Source organism: Dasypus novemcinctus, chromosome 9, assembly GCF_030445035.2.
Source record: "Dasypus novemcinctus isolate mDasNov1 chromosome 9, mDasNov1.1.hap2, whole genome shotgun sequence".
NCBI classification, from domain to species: Eukaryota; Metazoa; Chordata; class Mammalia; order Cingulata; family Dasypodidae; genus Dasypus; species Dasypus novemcinctus.
In genome coordinates, this window is record NC_080681.1 from 51706114 (window position 1) to 51721450 (window position 15337).

The following is a 15337-nucleotide window of genomic DNA, read 5'->3' on the forward strand; positions in this document are numbered from 1 at the left end:
GGCGACAGAACAATAGACTATTCCAGAGTTACAGAAGCCATTTTCAGGGCCTAGAACATGTAGTTTTAAAATTCTCTTCTTCTAACAATATCTTTTAAGTGGACTATAAAGAAAAACAATTTCCAAATTTGTGTGCTGATTGAGTCCTGTGGGGCATATAGGACTTTGGCTTACCTTCCGGAAGGAGATGTAGACTCAAAAATCATGTGCAATGTACCGATAAGCATGAAACTAAAAGGTAGCATTTTACCACCCAGTGCAGATGAGCTATTTTACTAACCCAGACAGCTGAATTGTTTTGAGTGTGAGGACACTTCAACTCTGGGCCTGTCAGTTTCACCAGAAAACCTCCATCACTCAATGGATCTTAGGTGTTTCAGTGGTTCAGTCGTCCTCAGTAAGAAAGAGGAAGTAAGAAAACTCAGTTATGTATTAATTAAAATACTTCTACAATTTCATGATACTAGAACACAGCCTAGTATTAGCAACTAATTGGAAAGAATTACCATGAAGATTAGTTTTTAAAATATTTCTATAATTTAGTCTGAGACTTTCTCTGATCATTAGTAGAATCAACACTAATTAGAGCCCTTTTTTTTCCCAGGAATACTCTCTTCAGTAAAACACATATGAATTTTTCCAGCTGCTATTCTGTGCTAAAAACTATATAGTGGAGAAAGTACTAGAGAAAGAGGCATGAGGCATGAATTTGAGTCTTGGCACTGCCATTAGACTGTTTCACAGCCACGGGCAAGTCACTTTATTGCTAAAGCTCTGTTTCCTCAAATCCAAGATGGTGGGATTTTATTCATTGGTCTCTAAGGCTCCTTTCAGCTCTAAAAGTCTAGACTACTTACAAAGGTTAAGCAGTGGCTCCTTCAGTTATTGGATATATGTCCACATTAACATTTTGTGGCCTTGTCTTTTAAAAATGCATTTGGGGAAAAGGTGCTTTTTTTTTTCCTTCAAGGCCTTGAGTCTATAAATCATTTGTGATACCAAGGCATCCAAGCCACTGATACTGGACAGCATACCTGTTCTGTGCTTTTGACATACCATATTAAATTTTAAATGGGTATATCATTTAAGAAAAAGTAAACCGTCTGACTATATTTTCTTGTTTATCCAAATTGAATTGAGCTCATAATTAACATTCAATTAACACCATCAGATGAACTACTGTAGAGTTGTCTTTTTCATAAAGAAGTAATGAGTGATTATCTTTTGATGGCTTCATACTTCTTGAAAGGTCAACCAAGAGAATCTTAGTCCCCAATTTAGACTCTTGCTCCCATGTAGGCTGATTCATATCAGATCCTCAAAGAACAATCTCCTTATACAATTTTCTTTTCTCACAATGGTCACAGTTCTCTAGCCACATAATAAAAATCATGCAAATAAGTATTTCGCTTATGCTATAGACAGGCTTATTTGAATAGGGGCACCAATGTTCATTTACTTCAGTGTGAATGAAGCTTGATGTGATGTTTTTCAATGTGGCTTTAGCTGAGCTGCAATCTGCAGAGCCTACTCTACAGATTGCTATACTTACAAGTCTGATTTGTGACAACTGTGGCATCTAATTGTGGTCTCAGTTCTAGACTTAACGATTTCTCTAGCTTTATTCTTCTGGCCCGGCATTGAGTATAATATTATGTACTCTCTATCAAGGCAATCACAAGACTTAAAGTAGATATAATTTGGATTTTTGATTTCGTTTTTTTCATTAAGATTCAAAATGTAACCCAACAAGTTTCAGATGAAGTCTAAAATAGATTGTTCTGTGATTCACACACGTCAGTGAAAAATATAGAATTATATGTATATCTCCATATATAAATTTGAGAATCTATAAATACTCATGGAATCAATGTGCATATATACAAACATCTCACCCAAATAGCTTTTTATTTGATAGGTTGATAATAATGTAAAATCATATACTCTAAAAGATTTCTTAAATACATTGTCATAATAACAATGCAAAAATTTCTACTTAACATTAGGTTAACTTAGAATATACATTCATTTAGAAAACTTTTTAAATTTCCTTGCTTTTCCTAGGATTCTGTACAAATAAAAATATTATTTTTAGCTTGCATGTATTTTCTATAGTACATTTGCTTAAAGCCTTGGATGGTACTGAAATCTGTTTATATTTTAATTAATTTCCTGAATATATGCAGATCAGTGATGAGGGAGTTCAGTTAAATTTTCCTGTTTAGATGCTCCATGAAATTTCTTAGAGTTGACCAGAGCTTATGAAATTGACCACAAATTTGCAAGAAAAAGTACCCTCTGACTTGCTCCTTTGCCATGCTCTTCTCTATAAGCAAATCTTTAATGGAAAATTTCTTTCCCACATGTGACAAAATTCCCAACATGTCCATTTCCACTAGAATTAGGAAGCGGGGGATAAAGAAGAACAGAATATGAGAGTAGAGAAAATTATGACTGCCAAGAGAAAAATTAGTCATTTTGTCAAAATTTTTATTACAATGGAAACCAACTGATCAGGTCTCTCAATTAAGAATTTAGAGTTTCCTACTTTTAGAAGAAATCAATAATAGAGAAAAATAATGAAATATGCAGGGTAGGGATGTAGTTTAACTTTTAAAATGAAAAGAAAAGAAGGATGGAAAGGAAAGAAAAAGGGAAGGGAAGGAATGGAAGAGAAGGGGAGAGAAGGAAAAAAAGCCCACCCTTCCCCTTCATAGCAAACACTGCAGGGAAAAGTGTGCCATTCCACCCTCACTTATTGCCGTAGAGTGAGGGATAAGACTTTCCAGTTCTGCCTCCAGCCACTGCAAGCCTGCCAGAGCAAGCAGATATTCACAAATTTCTCATCAGTAAGGGTGAACACAGAGTTGGCCCTCCATTTACCAGGAAATGCAATAAATTAGGTTATTTGTCTCAAGCATTCTGATTAATCAAGGATTCTCTTTCATTTAAAAGTGAAATTGCTCTAGCGCAATGGGGAAAAAACAGTCTGCATTACCATTGTAACATTTGTATCTGTTTATTTTTCTTTGAATGGACATTTCTATCCATCATTAGCTCTAGAAAAACTAACATTGATAAAACAAAAATTACTTGAGGAAACAAAAGAATAACAACTCTCTTCAAGGACAGGATTGGGGTGTGGTAATATTTATGGAGTGTGTATTGGCATATCAAAATTGGCAGAAGAGAGAAGGAAAGAGGCTTTTGCCAAGATGGCACATTTTAAAGTTAACTGAACATGGTATTTAGCACTTTTTAACCAGCAAAGTGCACCTGAAGTGAAACAAGTCAACACTTCCAGACTCCCAAAACATTCTGTAAATATAAACTAACTATAACTGGCTTTTGTCTTGCAAATCATTCTGCCAGAATGTTTCTGGACTCTCAGCTACTCGCAGCAAACCCATCCTCTGATTTTTAGTGAGCAATGAGTATGTGGAGAACAGTTATCTCAAGGCTGAGAGAGGAAACTCTATTTCTCTGCTCTCACTTCCTCCTATTGTCCCTGCTTCCTCATGTTTTCCCCACCTAAAGAGAGTTATTTGAAAAAAGAATATCAAAGTTGCCTACATGCACAGGAGTCCTGATTTTGGCCCAGGCCATCCTTGTTATACTTTTTGTATAATCCTAATATATTGTATTTGGCACTGAAATCATCTGGGTACTAATCTATCTAAATGCTATTGTATACAAATATTAGCAAGGGGGAACAATTTACAGATCATCTGCTAAAGGGATGGCAGTGTGCTGGGGCAAGAGCCCAACAGGGTAGGTAGGGACCTCACACAGGATAAATATGTAAAAAGACTCTAAATGACAAAGCACTTTGGACATTAAGGTCATTATTGTTGCTATTATGGCATAACAACTGTATACACTGTGGGGAAAATAAACCCCAAGAAGGCAAACGCTCTGGTCAGAGTTTTCAAGGAATCCTTTCTTCTCTATGTTTAGCAGTTGGCACTTGACAATGATAATGTAATGTATGGAGAGACACATCTTGGGCCTATAAAATAGAAATTTGAATATACAAATATACATTATGAAGTATGATAGTATACAAATTGATGTAAAAATATGCTTTGCTTTCCTTGTTACATGATTTTAAAAAGCATATAATTTTGAGTTGTCGGATGTTGAAGCAGAGTTAGCAAACCCTTTCGACTATGTTTTAGGATGTTTTCACAGTATATGTTATTACAGTGTTGAAACTGATATCTTCCATGTTAAATAGCTTCTGAAATACTTAGGATGTGACAAAAATAACTAACCATTAATATAGAGTTCTAAGAACGTGTGTAGTTATATTATTTGAGATAATAATAATGGAGTGGCTAGAGTGGATAGTCTCAAAATTTGCTATTTGGCCCATTTTGAATCGAGTGTTTGAGATAGTCAAAGTAATCCAGATGGGCAGGAAGTCCATGATACCTCCATTGCTAATTAGGTAATTGGCCTGAGGCTTCAGCTGTAGGAAGGAGTGTAGGAAGATGGTATGTCAGGAAGAAATACCTTTCCTGCCCCTAACTGTAACTATGGTAACATACTGTACCCAGATACCATTTCTTGGGTCAGTGTTTGACAATCAACCATGCTTCAGATGGTGGAGCTGCTCAGTTTCAAGAGGCTACAAGTCAATAATCCTCCTGGGGCCATTGCCCATGGACTTTGGAAGTTACTCACTGTTTAATAATTCTGGGCAGCCACCTTGAAGGGTAATCTTCCCATTTCTTAGGTCACAGCTGTCATGTCACTGGCCTTCATTTCAATTCCAGTTAAACTATAAAGTGCAGTATGTAGTGTGGAACCTTCAGAGAGAACATAATGAGCACAACCACCCTCCACAGAATCCCAAGATCAATCTACTGGCAGAGTCACCATCCATGTCTGTGAATATACAGGAACTCATTCATCATTATTGTTCTTTATCATCATCATCATCATCATCAGCTTTAGTATCATCAGCATCACAGTTGCAGTATCATCATGTCAAGTGTTATGGCAAGATCAGAAAACTCAACATCAAGACACCGTCCAGTTTGGGTGTGTAAATATTATCCTGTGTTTCTTGGCCCATTTAGTAAATACTTTCTTTTCAGTGATAAACCTATGTCCCCCATATGGGGCATGTTCATGAAGAAAATATTCATCACATTCATCTCTGCCTTGTTCATAGTAATGGTATGGGACTTTTCTATACCCTTCTGTCCTAGAAAAGAAAAAAAAAAAGAAAAGAAAAAGAAGATGAAGAATGAAGAATTCAATTAAAGAATCCATTATGTGCCCAGTAAATGCATTTACTTGCAAACCCGTGCATGATTCTTGTCCATGAACTCAGTTAAAAGCTATTATGTATGAAAGCTTTTAGGAAGCTGCACCAGGCCCTCAGTGCTTTAATAGATCAAATAAAACTTATACATCACACCATTTACATACGGCTATCTTTTGAAGAAGGCAATAGTATATAATGGAAGCAAACTTTGCATAGCCTAATGGTTCTGCAGAGCTTGGGAAATTTTATGGTTTTTCAAAAAGAGATATTTGATACAAATGGGCCATTATGCTTATAGTTAGGGCACAAATATTTGATCATGAAGACTGTGGCTGAGAGTTACCATTTGAGCAAGTTGACTAAAACACTGTCTGAATTAGATTGTGCCAATTGATGGTAGGGAAATATTTTCTATTATCTTGATGAAGCATGGAGGATTTGTTTTATTATCTAATTAAAAACTATACCACCAGTAAGGATATACTGTGGATAAACACTCTAATTTAAAGTAGGGATCTGGCAGGTTACTCACTTATTAATAAGATATAATTTCCAGGAATTCTGGTTAGGCTGTCAGTTTTGCCAAGGCTTCAGGACATTTTGTCCTTTGTGATCAAATAGATCATTGAGGAGATAGCCATCCGTCAAGTCATTAGAGCAGCAGAAAGGGTAAACTTGCTTTGCAAATTAAATAACCACTAAACTTGTTCTGTATGCTTTATATTTCCAAGCCACAAGTCCCTGATATGCCACTGATTAAGGAAAAAAAAAATGTTCCTTCTGACATTTACATTAGACCGTGGTAAATATTTTTCTTTTTATCACCCCTAAAAGTCACAACTTGATGCACTGACAATAAAATGTCATGTCAGCAAAGAACACTGGGAAATAATTGTTGCTTTATCTGTTTCTCAGATTTATGGTATTAAAATGAATTGTGATATTTTGACAAGGTATCCGAATTGGAGATGCATAAAAATAATTTCCTGTGGTCTTACTTGCAGTAGGTGTCATTTATCATCCCGTAGACGTGAATGCTGTAACAGGCATCCATGGCTAGAATGAAGGTAAACCACCCCGTGCTGAGATAAGAGCCGGACTGGACTCTGTGATGGGAACAAAATCAAACAACAACAAACGAAACAGAACAACATGGAAAACATACACAGAACAACGATAAAGTGTGTGAGAAACCAGCAACATTTTAGCAAAATGTAGCACTTGTTATCAGGATAAAGAGCATTAAGAAATTTGACAATCTGTCAAAGATACACACTTATTTGGAATTCTCTCTGAATAATTTATAGGCATGTTCTCACTCTTGCTACCGTAAGCCTTGAAGCTATTTTATGTGGAAGAGAAGCCATATGGCAAATATCTGAAGTCAAATAATCTTGATCCCTTCAGGTGAAGAATAATGTATTTGGTTTTCTGTATGACACAAATTAGTGCTATATATCAGGCGGATTTTTTAAAAAGTTGCCTGGAGCCCTGATGGGAACTGAATGATAATGGCACTATCTTGCTTACCTGGACATGTCACCTTCTCTGAGGCTCCTTGGTTTTCTAAGTATAAACTGGATGTGTTATAGGTGAATGACTTGGTCTAAGAGAGCATCTTAAAAGTTCTTTCCAACTACTTTCCAGGCATCATGAGACAAGACTTTTTTTTCCTTTGTGAGACCTATGTTACCAACATCAAATAAGAAATTTAGAGAGTCACTAATTCATTCCTTTAACACATTTTAGTGAACACCTTTTATGAGCCAGTCACTGCCTAGATGTTGGGGATGCAGTAGTCCAAAGAGACAAACGTGGACTTTATGAAGGCTAGAAGATTGGGTTAGAGATGGCTATTTATAAAGGTTGGTCACCTCTCTGATAAAGTGATCAAAGATCTCATAATAATAAAAGAGGAGGAGAAAGAAGTCATGTGAACAAAGAAATGTTTCAGGCATGTTTCAGGCATACATGCTTGGTATGTTTGAGGAATTGCAAGAAAGTAAACTTTGCTGAGAAGGGTAGTAAGTGAAGGGAAAGGGTGGGTGTTGATGTTGGAGTGCTAATTGAAGGGATCTGCCAGGTTCCAAATGATTCACGTGAATGTTCAAAGAAAATCTGGGTCTCCGTATATGTCTTTATTCAAGGTGACCTGATCCATCCCAGCAGATGACTGCTTAGTTCCTTAAAAGTCTCCTGATAGGGACAATTGGACCACCCCAGGTTGTTTGGCAACTGTGCAACGACACCTCTAAAAAAGGACTAAATTTCCTCCCTTCCACCTAGACTTCTTGGCATACTGGAGCACAGCCAACTCTTCTACAAACAAACCCTGAGCCACTGATAAATACTCCCTGGGTACAGCCCTCCCCCCAGCAGTTTTTCCCCATCACTGTCCAATACTGTTGATGCAATTCCCCAGTACCCAAAACATCAATATCCTATAATTAGGACCTTGAATATCTTTTTGTAAGACCTGCACTAGTTTGTGTCAAATTATTTACAACCTACAGGCATTTCAGGAGAAACACAAACTCACAGTGGAAGTGAGAGCTGGATTTTTTAACCTTTACTTTCAATGACTTTGGGTGATTTGCAAGGAGACACAAACTCAGCCCATTTATATTTCCTCTCCTTGCATGTCACTGAGTCTGAACTCACACTATTACATAGCCATTCTTTTATATCTCCTGATACCTGGTTTTCAAATGCTAAATATTACAGAAGCCAGGCCACACTGAGTTACATGCACTTTCCTCTGTGATAGGAATAGGTGCAAGAACCGGGTTCATGAATGGGTGATAAATGAGTGGGAAGAGGCACCACAGGGAGGTGAGATACACTAAATACCAACTTTATTTACTATACAAACTAATCTGCAGTCAGCCCAGCATTTGGGGGTCTGAGGAGGACCTACTAAAAGCACCACATGCTAAAAAGTTCTTACAGACTTACCTTGGAGCTAGGTTTAGTTCCAGACTACCACAATAAAGTGAGTCACAAAATTTTGGTTTCCAAGTGTATATAAAAATTATTTTCATACTATACTGAAGTATATTAAGTGTGCAATAACATTATGTCTGAAAAAAACAATGCATATACCTTAATTTAATTCCTTTCTAAAACATGCTAAACACATTTGAGCTTTCAGTGAGTTGTAATCTTTTTTGCTGGTAGAAGGTCTTGCCTCCATGTTGATGGTTGCTGAAAGATCAAAGTGGTGGTTGCTGAAGTTTGGGGTGGCTGTGAAACTTTTAAAAATAAGACAACTATGAAGTTTGCCAGATCAATTACTCTTCCTTTCATGGAAGATTTCTCTGTAGCCTGCAATGCTACTTGACAGCATTTTATGCAGAGTAGAACTTCTTTCAAAATTGGAGTAAAAAAAAATATTTAAGTCAGTCATCTTCAGCTCTGCCTCTGCTTTATCAACTTAGTTCATGTAATATTTTATATCCTTTGTTGTCATTTCAACGATGTTCATAGCATCTTCACTAGTAGTAGATTCCATCTCAAGAAACTCCTTTATTTGCAGATAGAAACAACTCCTTATCTGTTCAAGTTTTATCATGAGATTGCAACAATTCAATTACACCTTCAGGCTATGTTTCTAATTCTATTAATAGTTCTCCTGCTATTTCTATAATATCTGCAGTTACTTCCTCCATTGAATTTTTGAACCCCTCAAAGTCATCTATGAAGTTTGGAATCAGCTTCTTCCCAGCTCTTGTTCATGTTTATATTTTGCCTCCTTCTATGAATCACAAACGTTCTTAATGGCACTTAGAACAGCAAATCCAATACAGAAGATTTTCAATTGACTTTGCACAGATCCATCACAGGAATCATGATCTATGACAGCTAAAGCCTTAGAAAATGTGTTCCTTAAATAATAAGACTTGAAAGTCAATATTACTCCTTGATCCATGGGCTGCAGATTAGATGTTGTGTTAGCAGGCATGAAGACAGCATCAATCTCATAGTATTTCTCCACCAGACCTCTGGGATGACCAGGTGCATTGTCAATGAGCAGTAATATTTTGAAAGGGATCTTTTTGTGTAAGCATTAGATCTCAACAGTGGGCTTAAAATATTCAGTGAATCATATTGTAAACAAGAATTTTGGTTTATGTACTGAATTTGTCCTATTATTATTCCTACTGAATTTATACTTTTTTCTCCTATCCTTGCCTTCTTTTTCTACCTTTCTTTTTCATTTTTTCAATCCCCTTTTAGCTTCTTTCCCTCTTCACTACAAGGTTGACCAAGCCTTAGTAGAGATGACTGAAAATTCTACCATTTGTTTGTACATGATGGGAAAGTAAAACATTTCTCACTTATTCACCTCTTTATCCATTCTTTCAACAAGCATTTACTGAGCTCCTATTAAGTGCCACTAACTGTGCTAGAAGCAATGAATATTTCCTAAAAGAGCATATCGTCTCTTCAGGGAAGGCACACATGTCAAAACAATTGTCACAATTCAATGCAAAAAAGTATAAGCCCACATGTTTCAGAGCGCAGTGCAGGAGTGCAGTGCAGAATGGAGTCAGAATAGCTGGATTCACATTCCAACTCAGCCACTACTTAAATATGAAGCTTTGAACATTTTTAGCCTCTTTTGGTCTGTTTCCTTTTCTCTAAAATGAGATGGTTGAACTAAGTCAAATCCAGGTTTTTGCCCAATTTTAAAATTAAATGATTCTATGATCCATTGCCTCAATAATCACTCAGTAAGCTTTGGCCCATGTTCCATGCATATTAGATGTATAATGAACAAACATGTTAATCAGTCAGGTCAGATTTTATGCCCTCCGTGTGATGGACATGTTGCTCAATATTTGGGGGCTATATAAAAAGATAAAGTGGGTATCAAGTTTATTACCTTACCATGGTAACAACAATCATCAATAAACTTTTGGGGGAGGAACTCCATGTTCCCTCCCACACAAGACCTCTCATAGAAGGTGCTGAAATGGTTGCTCAAGGTAAAGGGCACAAGTGGATTACAGCATTGAGAGTAAATCTTAATTTGGGTGTGGAAAAAAATAAATCTAATTTTGGGCAAAACACCTTTCCCTAGACATGTTTTTCTAGAAGTAGTATATTTCTAGAAATATAATAGAATATTTGCAGGATAAAAGATTATTCATGTGACTTACAGAGCCTCAATCTCTGCAAAATAAATTCTTCTGGATTATACAGTTCCAACCCAAAGAGTTGGTGCTGGGAGTACATCAGCAAGCTCTGGGGCCAGAACCCTCAAAGGATATGTAAGGTACAATTGTCAAAGTAGCCTCTCTATATACTTGTTTTTTCTTTATCACAGAAGAAGATAAAAAATTTCAGGGTGTGTCATCTTTCCATGTCACCATACCTCATAAGGAAATTTTACCATGTTTCTGAGACCTGGTTCCTTTTAAGCCTAACCTAATTTAATTTCTGTCTAGGTAGACTGAAACATGCTCTTCAAGGCAACTGTGTACCATTAGATTCATACTAAGGAGGCTCATACTACCCAAGTGCCCTGTCCTACAAACAGCACTTAATTAGACAGTTGAATTTTCTTTCCCTGATGTGAAATCACATGAGGGTTCCTACCCCCAGTACATGTTTGGGCCAGCAAAGCAGTCTCTCAAGATACTTGGAGCTAATGCCTATTGCAAGGATGCTTGCAGTGAATAATTGCAACTGCTGGATTAAACCTGAAATTCTTCTGAACAGAACTGCCTTGGTGATTTGAGTCACTAAGGGAACTCACTGGCCTGGATGGCACTGGCTCTAAGAATTCTTGTAACTGTACCATTTCCAAACTCTCCTGTGCTGCTGTGTGGGAATACTGAAAATGAGGAAGCATAAATTATACCCAACTAAACCTTTTAAGGCTCAATAAGAACAACAATAATAAAAAATGAGCTGAACTGATATATGTGAAATTATTTATGCTTTTCTGCTTGGAGACACCTAATGAAAACTATCAAATGTCTTTAAAAATTTCTTAACGGGTTTCCTCTGGGGCCAAATATGATTTTATAATTTGTCACTCATGCATGCGGCACTAACTCTGTACCAGCTGGCCACCAGCCATAGCCCTTTTTATATCTACCACGTTTGGGGATCGATAAAAACAATTATTGTCATCTACAAATAAACAATCAAGACTCCCATAGGGATGATAAGAGGATTTAAGCCCCTAATTCAGTACAATAGGGAAGCTTAAATTAATGCGGCAAAATAATGAGCCGTGCAGGGGAAAATAAAGGCAGGAGTGTTAAGAGGAAGCTATCAATCATTTGTTTCCACTGGCCAAGCTTTGCATCCCACTGCTCCTTGGTAATCAAGATACTTACAACTTGGAAACTACTTAAATTTACTTGCTTATCTCTTGGAAAAATGGTGCTGTCAAAACCTTGATTTAGCACATGCTTGAAGGCATATGATTTAAAATATGATCCTTCATCTAGTTTATTACTGATAAAATATAAGCTACCTTGCCCCTTGATGTTACCCCTGTCCCTTGATGTCTAGGGGCCATCACATAGCCAGAGGGATTTGTTGTCTGTCAAGCTAGGCTTATTTTTACCAGCCTCAGTATTTTTGGCTGTCAGCATCCTTCACTTGCCTGCACTCCTGTTTCCGAGCACACTTTCTCATCTCTTCATTTCTGGAAACACACTGTGAAGAATTTTTCTTCTATTCCCTGGCAAGCTAGAACCTTCTAATGAGCGACATTTCTATTTTGCATAATTTCAGAGGAGGAACTAAGGAAATTGAAAAGGTAACTCTTCAAAAGAAAACTTCACTATGTTCAATTTACTATCTATTTGCAGAATATTCTTTCTCTTTATTGAACACACCATTAGCTCATTCTGAACTCAAGGAGTTTGCACTCTAATGGGACAAATAACAGTCCTTTCTCTAGATCAGGGTTTCTCAACCTTGGCACAATTGACACTCTGGATCATATAATTCTTTGCTATGTGGGCTATACGGTTACAGCATCCCTGGACTCTACTTACTATTTGCCTGTAGCATCCTCCCCCCACCCCACCCCCTCCAGTTGTGAAAACCAAAAATCTCTTCAGACATCACCGAGTCAGTCCTGGTTGAAAACCATTGCTCGAGATAAACACTCACATGAAGGCAGAGGGTGTATGGATGCCTGTTGAACATACGTTTATGTATTATATGAATCTGAATTATAAATTACAGGAAAAGAATTAAGACGCTTGGAACCTACTCTTTTAGAGCAATGCTTCTCAAACCTTGATGTGCCACCCATCTCCAGAGATGAATAGGTCTGGGTGGGCCCAAGAGTCTGTATTTTATGAACCTCTCAGGAAATTATGATACACATGGCCCATGGACCAAAGTGTGAAAAACAATTTGTAGAAGCAGAATAAAATTATCCAAAGAGATTCTGTTGTAGACCAGAGACAGCTGCGGATAGGTGAAGAAGACCAAGGATAAAAAAAGAGAAAAGAGGAAGAATTATGGTTAGAAGAAAGACTCAGTAAAAAAGTGTCTGAGAAGTGTTAACAAGGAAGGAACAGTGGTATTAGGCTTCTTTGCTGTTCTGCAATTCTGAGACCTAAAGGTCGGGAGGAAAGTTCAGGGTTAATGTAAAAGGAAAGCAATTATCTACAGGAATGCCATGAACCCCAATCCTCCTCACATCTGTTTAACAAGGTCCCTGAGGTTTATCTTGAACAGACCTGAACCTGTAGAAAGAAATGCCACAGTCTTCCTACATAACTCAACTGGGAGGCTCACCTCGAGAAACTCAAGGATTTAAAAAAAAAATAACTTCATTGGTTTGACCTGACCTGTGTAACCTTATTACTTCTAACAATCTGATAGTGGAGAGTTACATGGGCTACTTTGAGGACAGTGATTCAGCTGATCATGAAGAAGATAAGGGAGAAAGGGCTCTGCACTTCTACATTCCAGAAGGTTCAGCATATTCACATTCTTCAATTCGCTCATTACGCAGAACCCAAATACTTACAGAAGTTACTGGGCATTTATACTGCTTTGTGGTTTTGTGTGATGAGTATGTAAGTTTCATTCATTTATCAACAAACTGCATAAACCCTTCAGGATGTATGCAACTTCTCATTTTTGCCAAGGAAATCTTGTAATTTCTAGGGTTACTTTGTATACTCTGTGGGTACATGGAAGAAATACCAATAATTAAAGGCTTGTTCCATACAAATAACTAGACAATGAAGTGGGATTGTAATCCAGGCTTTTTGTTGTTGTTACCATTTATTAGATTCTTTTTAAAATTTTTTATTACATATACAACATAAATTGTAACCACTTTTGAGTATGCAATTCAGTGGTATTAATTGCATTCACGAGGCTGTGCTACCATCACAATCATCCATTGCCAAAACTTTTCTATCACCCCAAACAGAAACTCCATGCCAATTAATCATTAACTTCCCCCTCCTTCTCTCCATGCCTCCTACCCCTGATAAACTGTAATCTACTTTCTGTCTGTATGGATTTTCATATGCTAGTTATTTCGTACAAGCAAAATCACACAATTATCTGTCCTTTTGTGTCTTATTTCACTTGGCATGATGTCCTCAAGGTTTATCCATGTAGTAGCATCTATTCACTTTACAGCTGAATAATATTCCATTGTATGCATGCACCCCATTTTGTTTATCCTTTCATATGTTGATGGACACTTGGGTTGCTTCCATCTTTTGGCAATTGTGAATAGTGCTGCTATGGACACCGGTGTACAGGTCTCTGTCTGATCCTCGCTTTCAGTTCTTTCAGGTGTGTATCCAGAAGTGGGATTACCAGATCACACAGTAATTCGAATTTCAACTATTAAGGATCCACCAAACTATTTTCCTGGGCTTCTTTCAAAGGTGTTCTCATGGGTCACCAAAGAGGATAGAGCATCACTCTCATGGGAGCCTTTCCTTTTGCCTTCTTCTGGGTGAAAGCGATAAAAACTATTTTCCTCCTCTGTGACCCAGATGGCGCCAGCTGCACAACCAACAACCAGTAAACCTTGCTTCATAGGATTGCTGAGAGGGAAGGTGTTGACTGGTGCCAAGAAGCTACATGCCCTGCTATGTCACTGATTCTCAAGTGTGTTCTTGCTTGCCCATGACAGAAAGGAATGCACCCTAATAATCCTCAAACAGGCAGAAAGAAAGATATATCTACTAAGACAAGTGCTGGGTGCTATGTGCCTCCAGGAAATGATCTGACCTCCAGGAATGATAAGTAATTTTATAGACATCATCTTAGGCATACGAGAACCTACAGGGTATGTATTATTATGAATTTTATGAATATTGAAACCAAAACGCAGAAATGTTAAATAACTTTGTTTATTTAACTTACTTACTGAGCATCTCCTGGGTGCCAAGTGCCCTTCTGAGTGTGGTAATCATGCTGATCTTGTTATGTTTCTCACTTTGTCGTTTAACTAGCTTTGTGACCTCAAACAACTTAATGTTTTTAGGTTTCAGTTTCCTCATCTGTAACATTGGAGTGATAATCAGATACATCTTATAGGGTTCTTGTGAAAATTGAATGGAGTTATGCATGTGCAGTGCTTAGAGTGCCTGGGACCCAGGAAATACTAAATGCATAGATATTAGTCTTTCTGAATGAAGCTTTGTTCTCTTAGTGGAAAAGCCTTAGGTGCACATTTGACTGTGAAGATATTAGTCCTAGCCCCTGATTTCTCCCCTTAGCAAAATCTTCTCCTCATAATTTCTGAGAAGTTCCCCTTCACATTTCACTAGATTCACTTTTGTTCCAAGCTCTCTAGGTCCTCACAGAGCAGTAGCTTTCTTGGCACACCAATTCCTCCTCTCCTGGCTTAGGCTGGTCTAGCCTCAGGGATTCCTTGACCCTGAAAAGCCGGGTTCTCCTTATCTGCTATCCCCACTCTGTCGGTTCTCTATACCACTGGCTTTCCTCATCCAGCCAAACATCTTCCTTCTTCCTTCATGACAAGTCCATCTGAAGCCATACAGGTTTGGCCAGTCACTATCTTGCTGCTTAACACAACCCTAGAAATTAGCA

The 15337-nt window shown here is 37.6% G+C and overlaps 1 protein-coding gene across 1 annotated transcript in view; it reads right to left on the minus strand.

Moving 5' to 3' along the window:
- Nucleotides 1–3003: 3003 nt before the first annotated feature.
- Nucleotides 3004–15337, minus strand: part of ST6GALNAC3 (ST6 N-acetylgalactosaminide alpha-2,6-sialyltransferase 3) — a 626194-nt gene continuing 613860 nt past the window's right edge. Inside the window, exons 4-5 of the mRNA XM_058303350.2 lie at nt 6274–6381; nt 3004–5212 (exon numbers count right to left, since the gene is read on the minus strand). Coding sequence (XP_058159333.1) covers nt 5026–5212; nt 6274–6381 — 295 coding nt within the window. The 3' untranslated portion in view covers nt 3004–5025. The remainder of the gene's footprint in view (nt 5213–6273; nt 6382–15337) is intronic.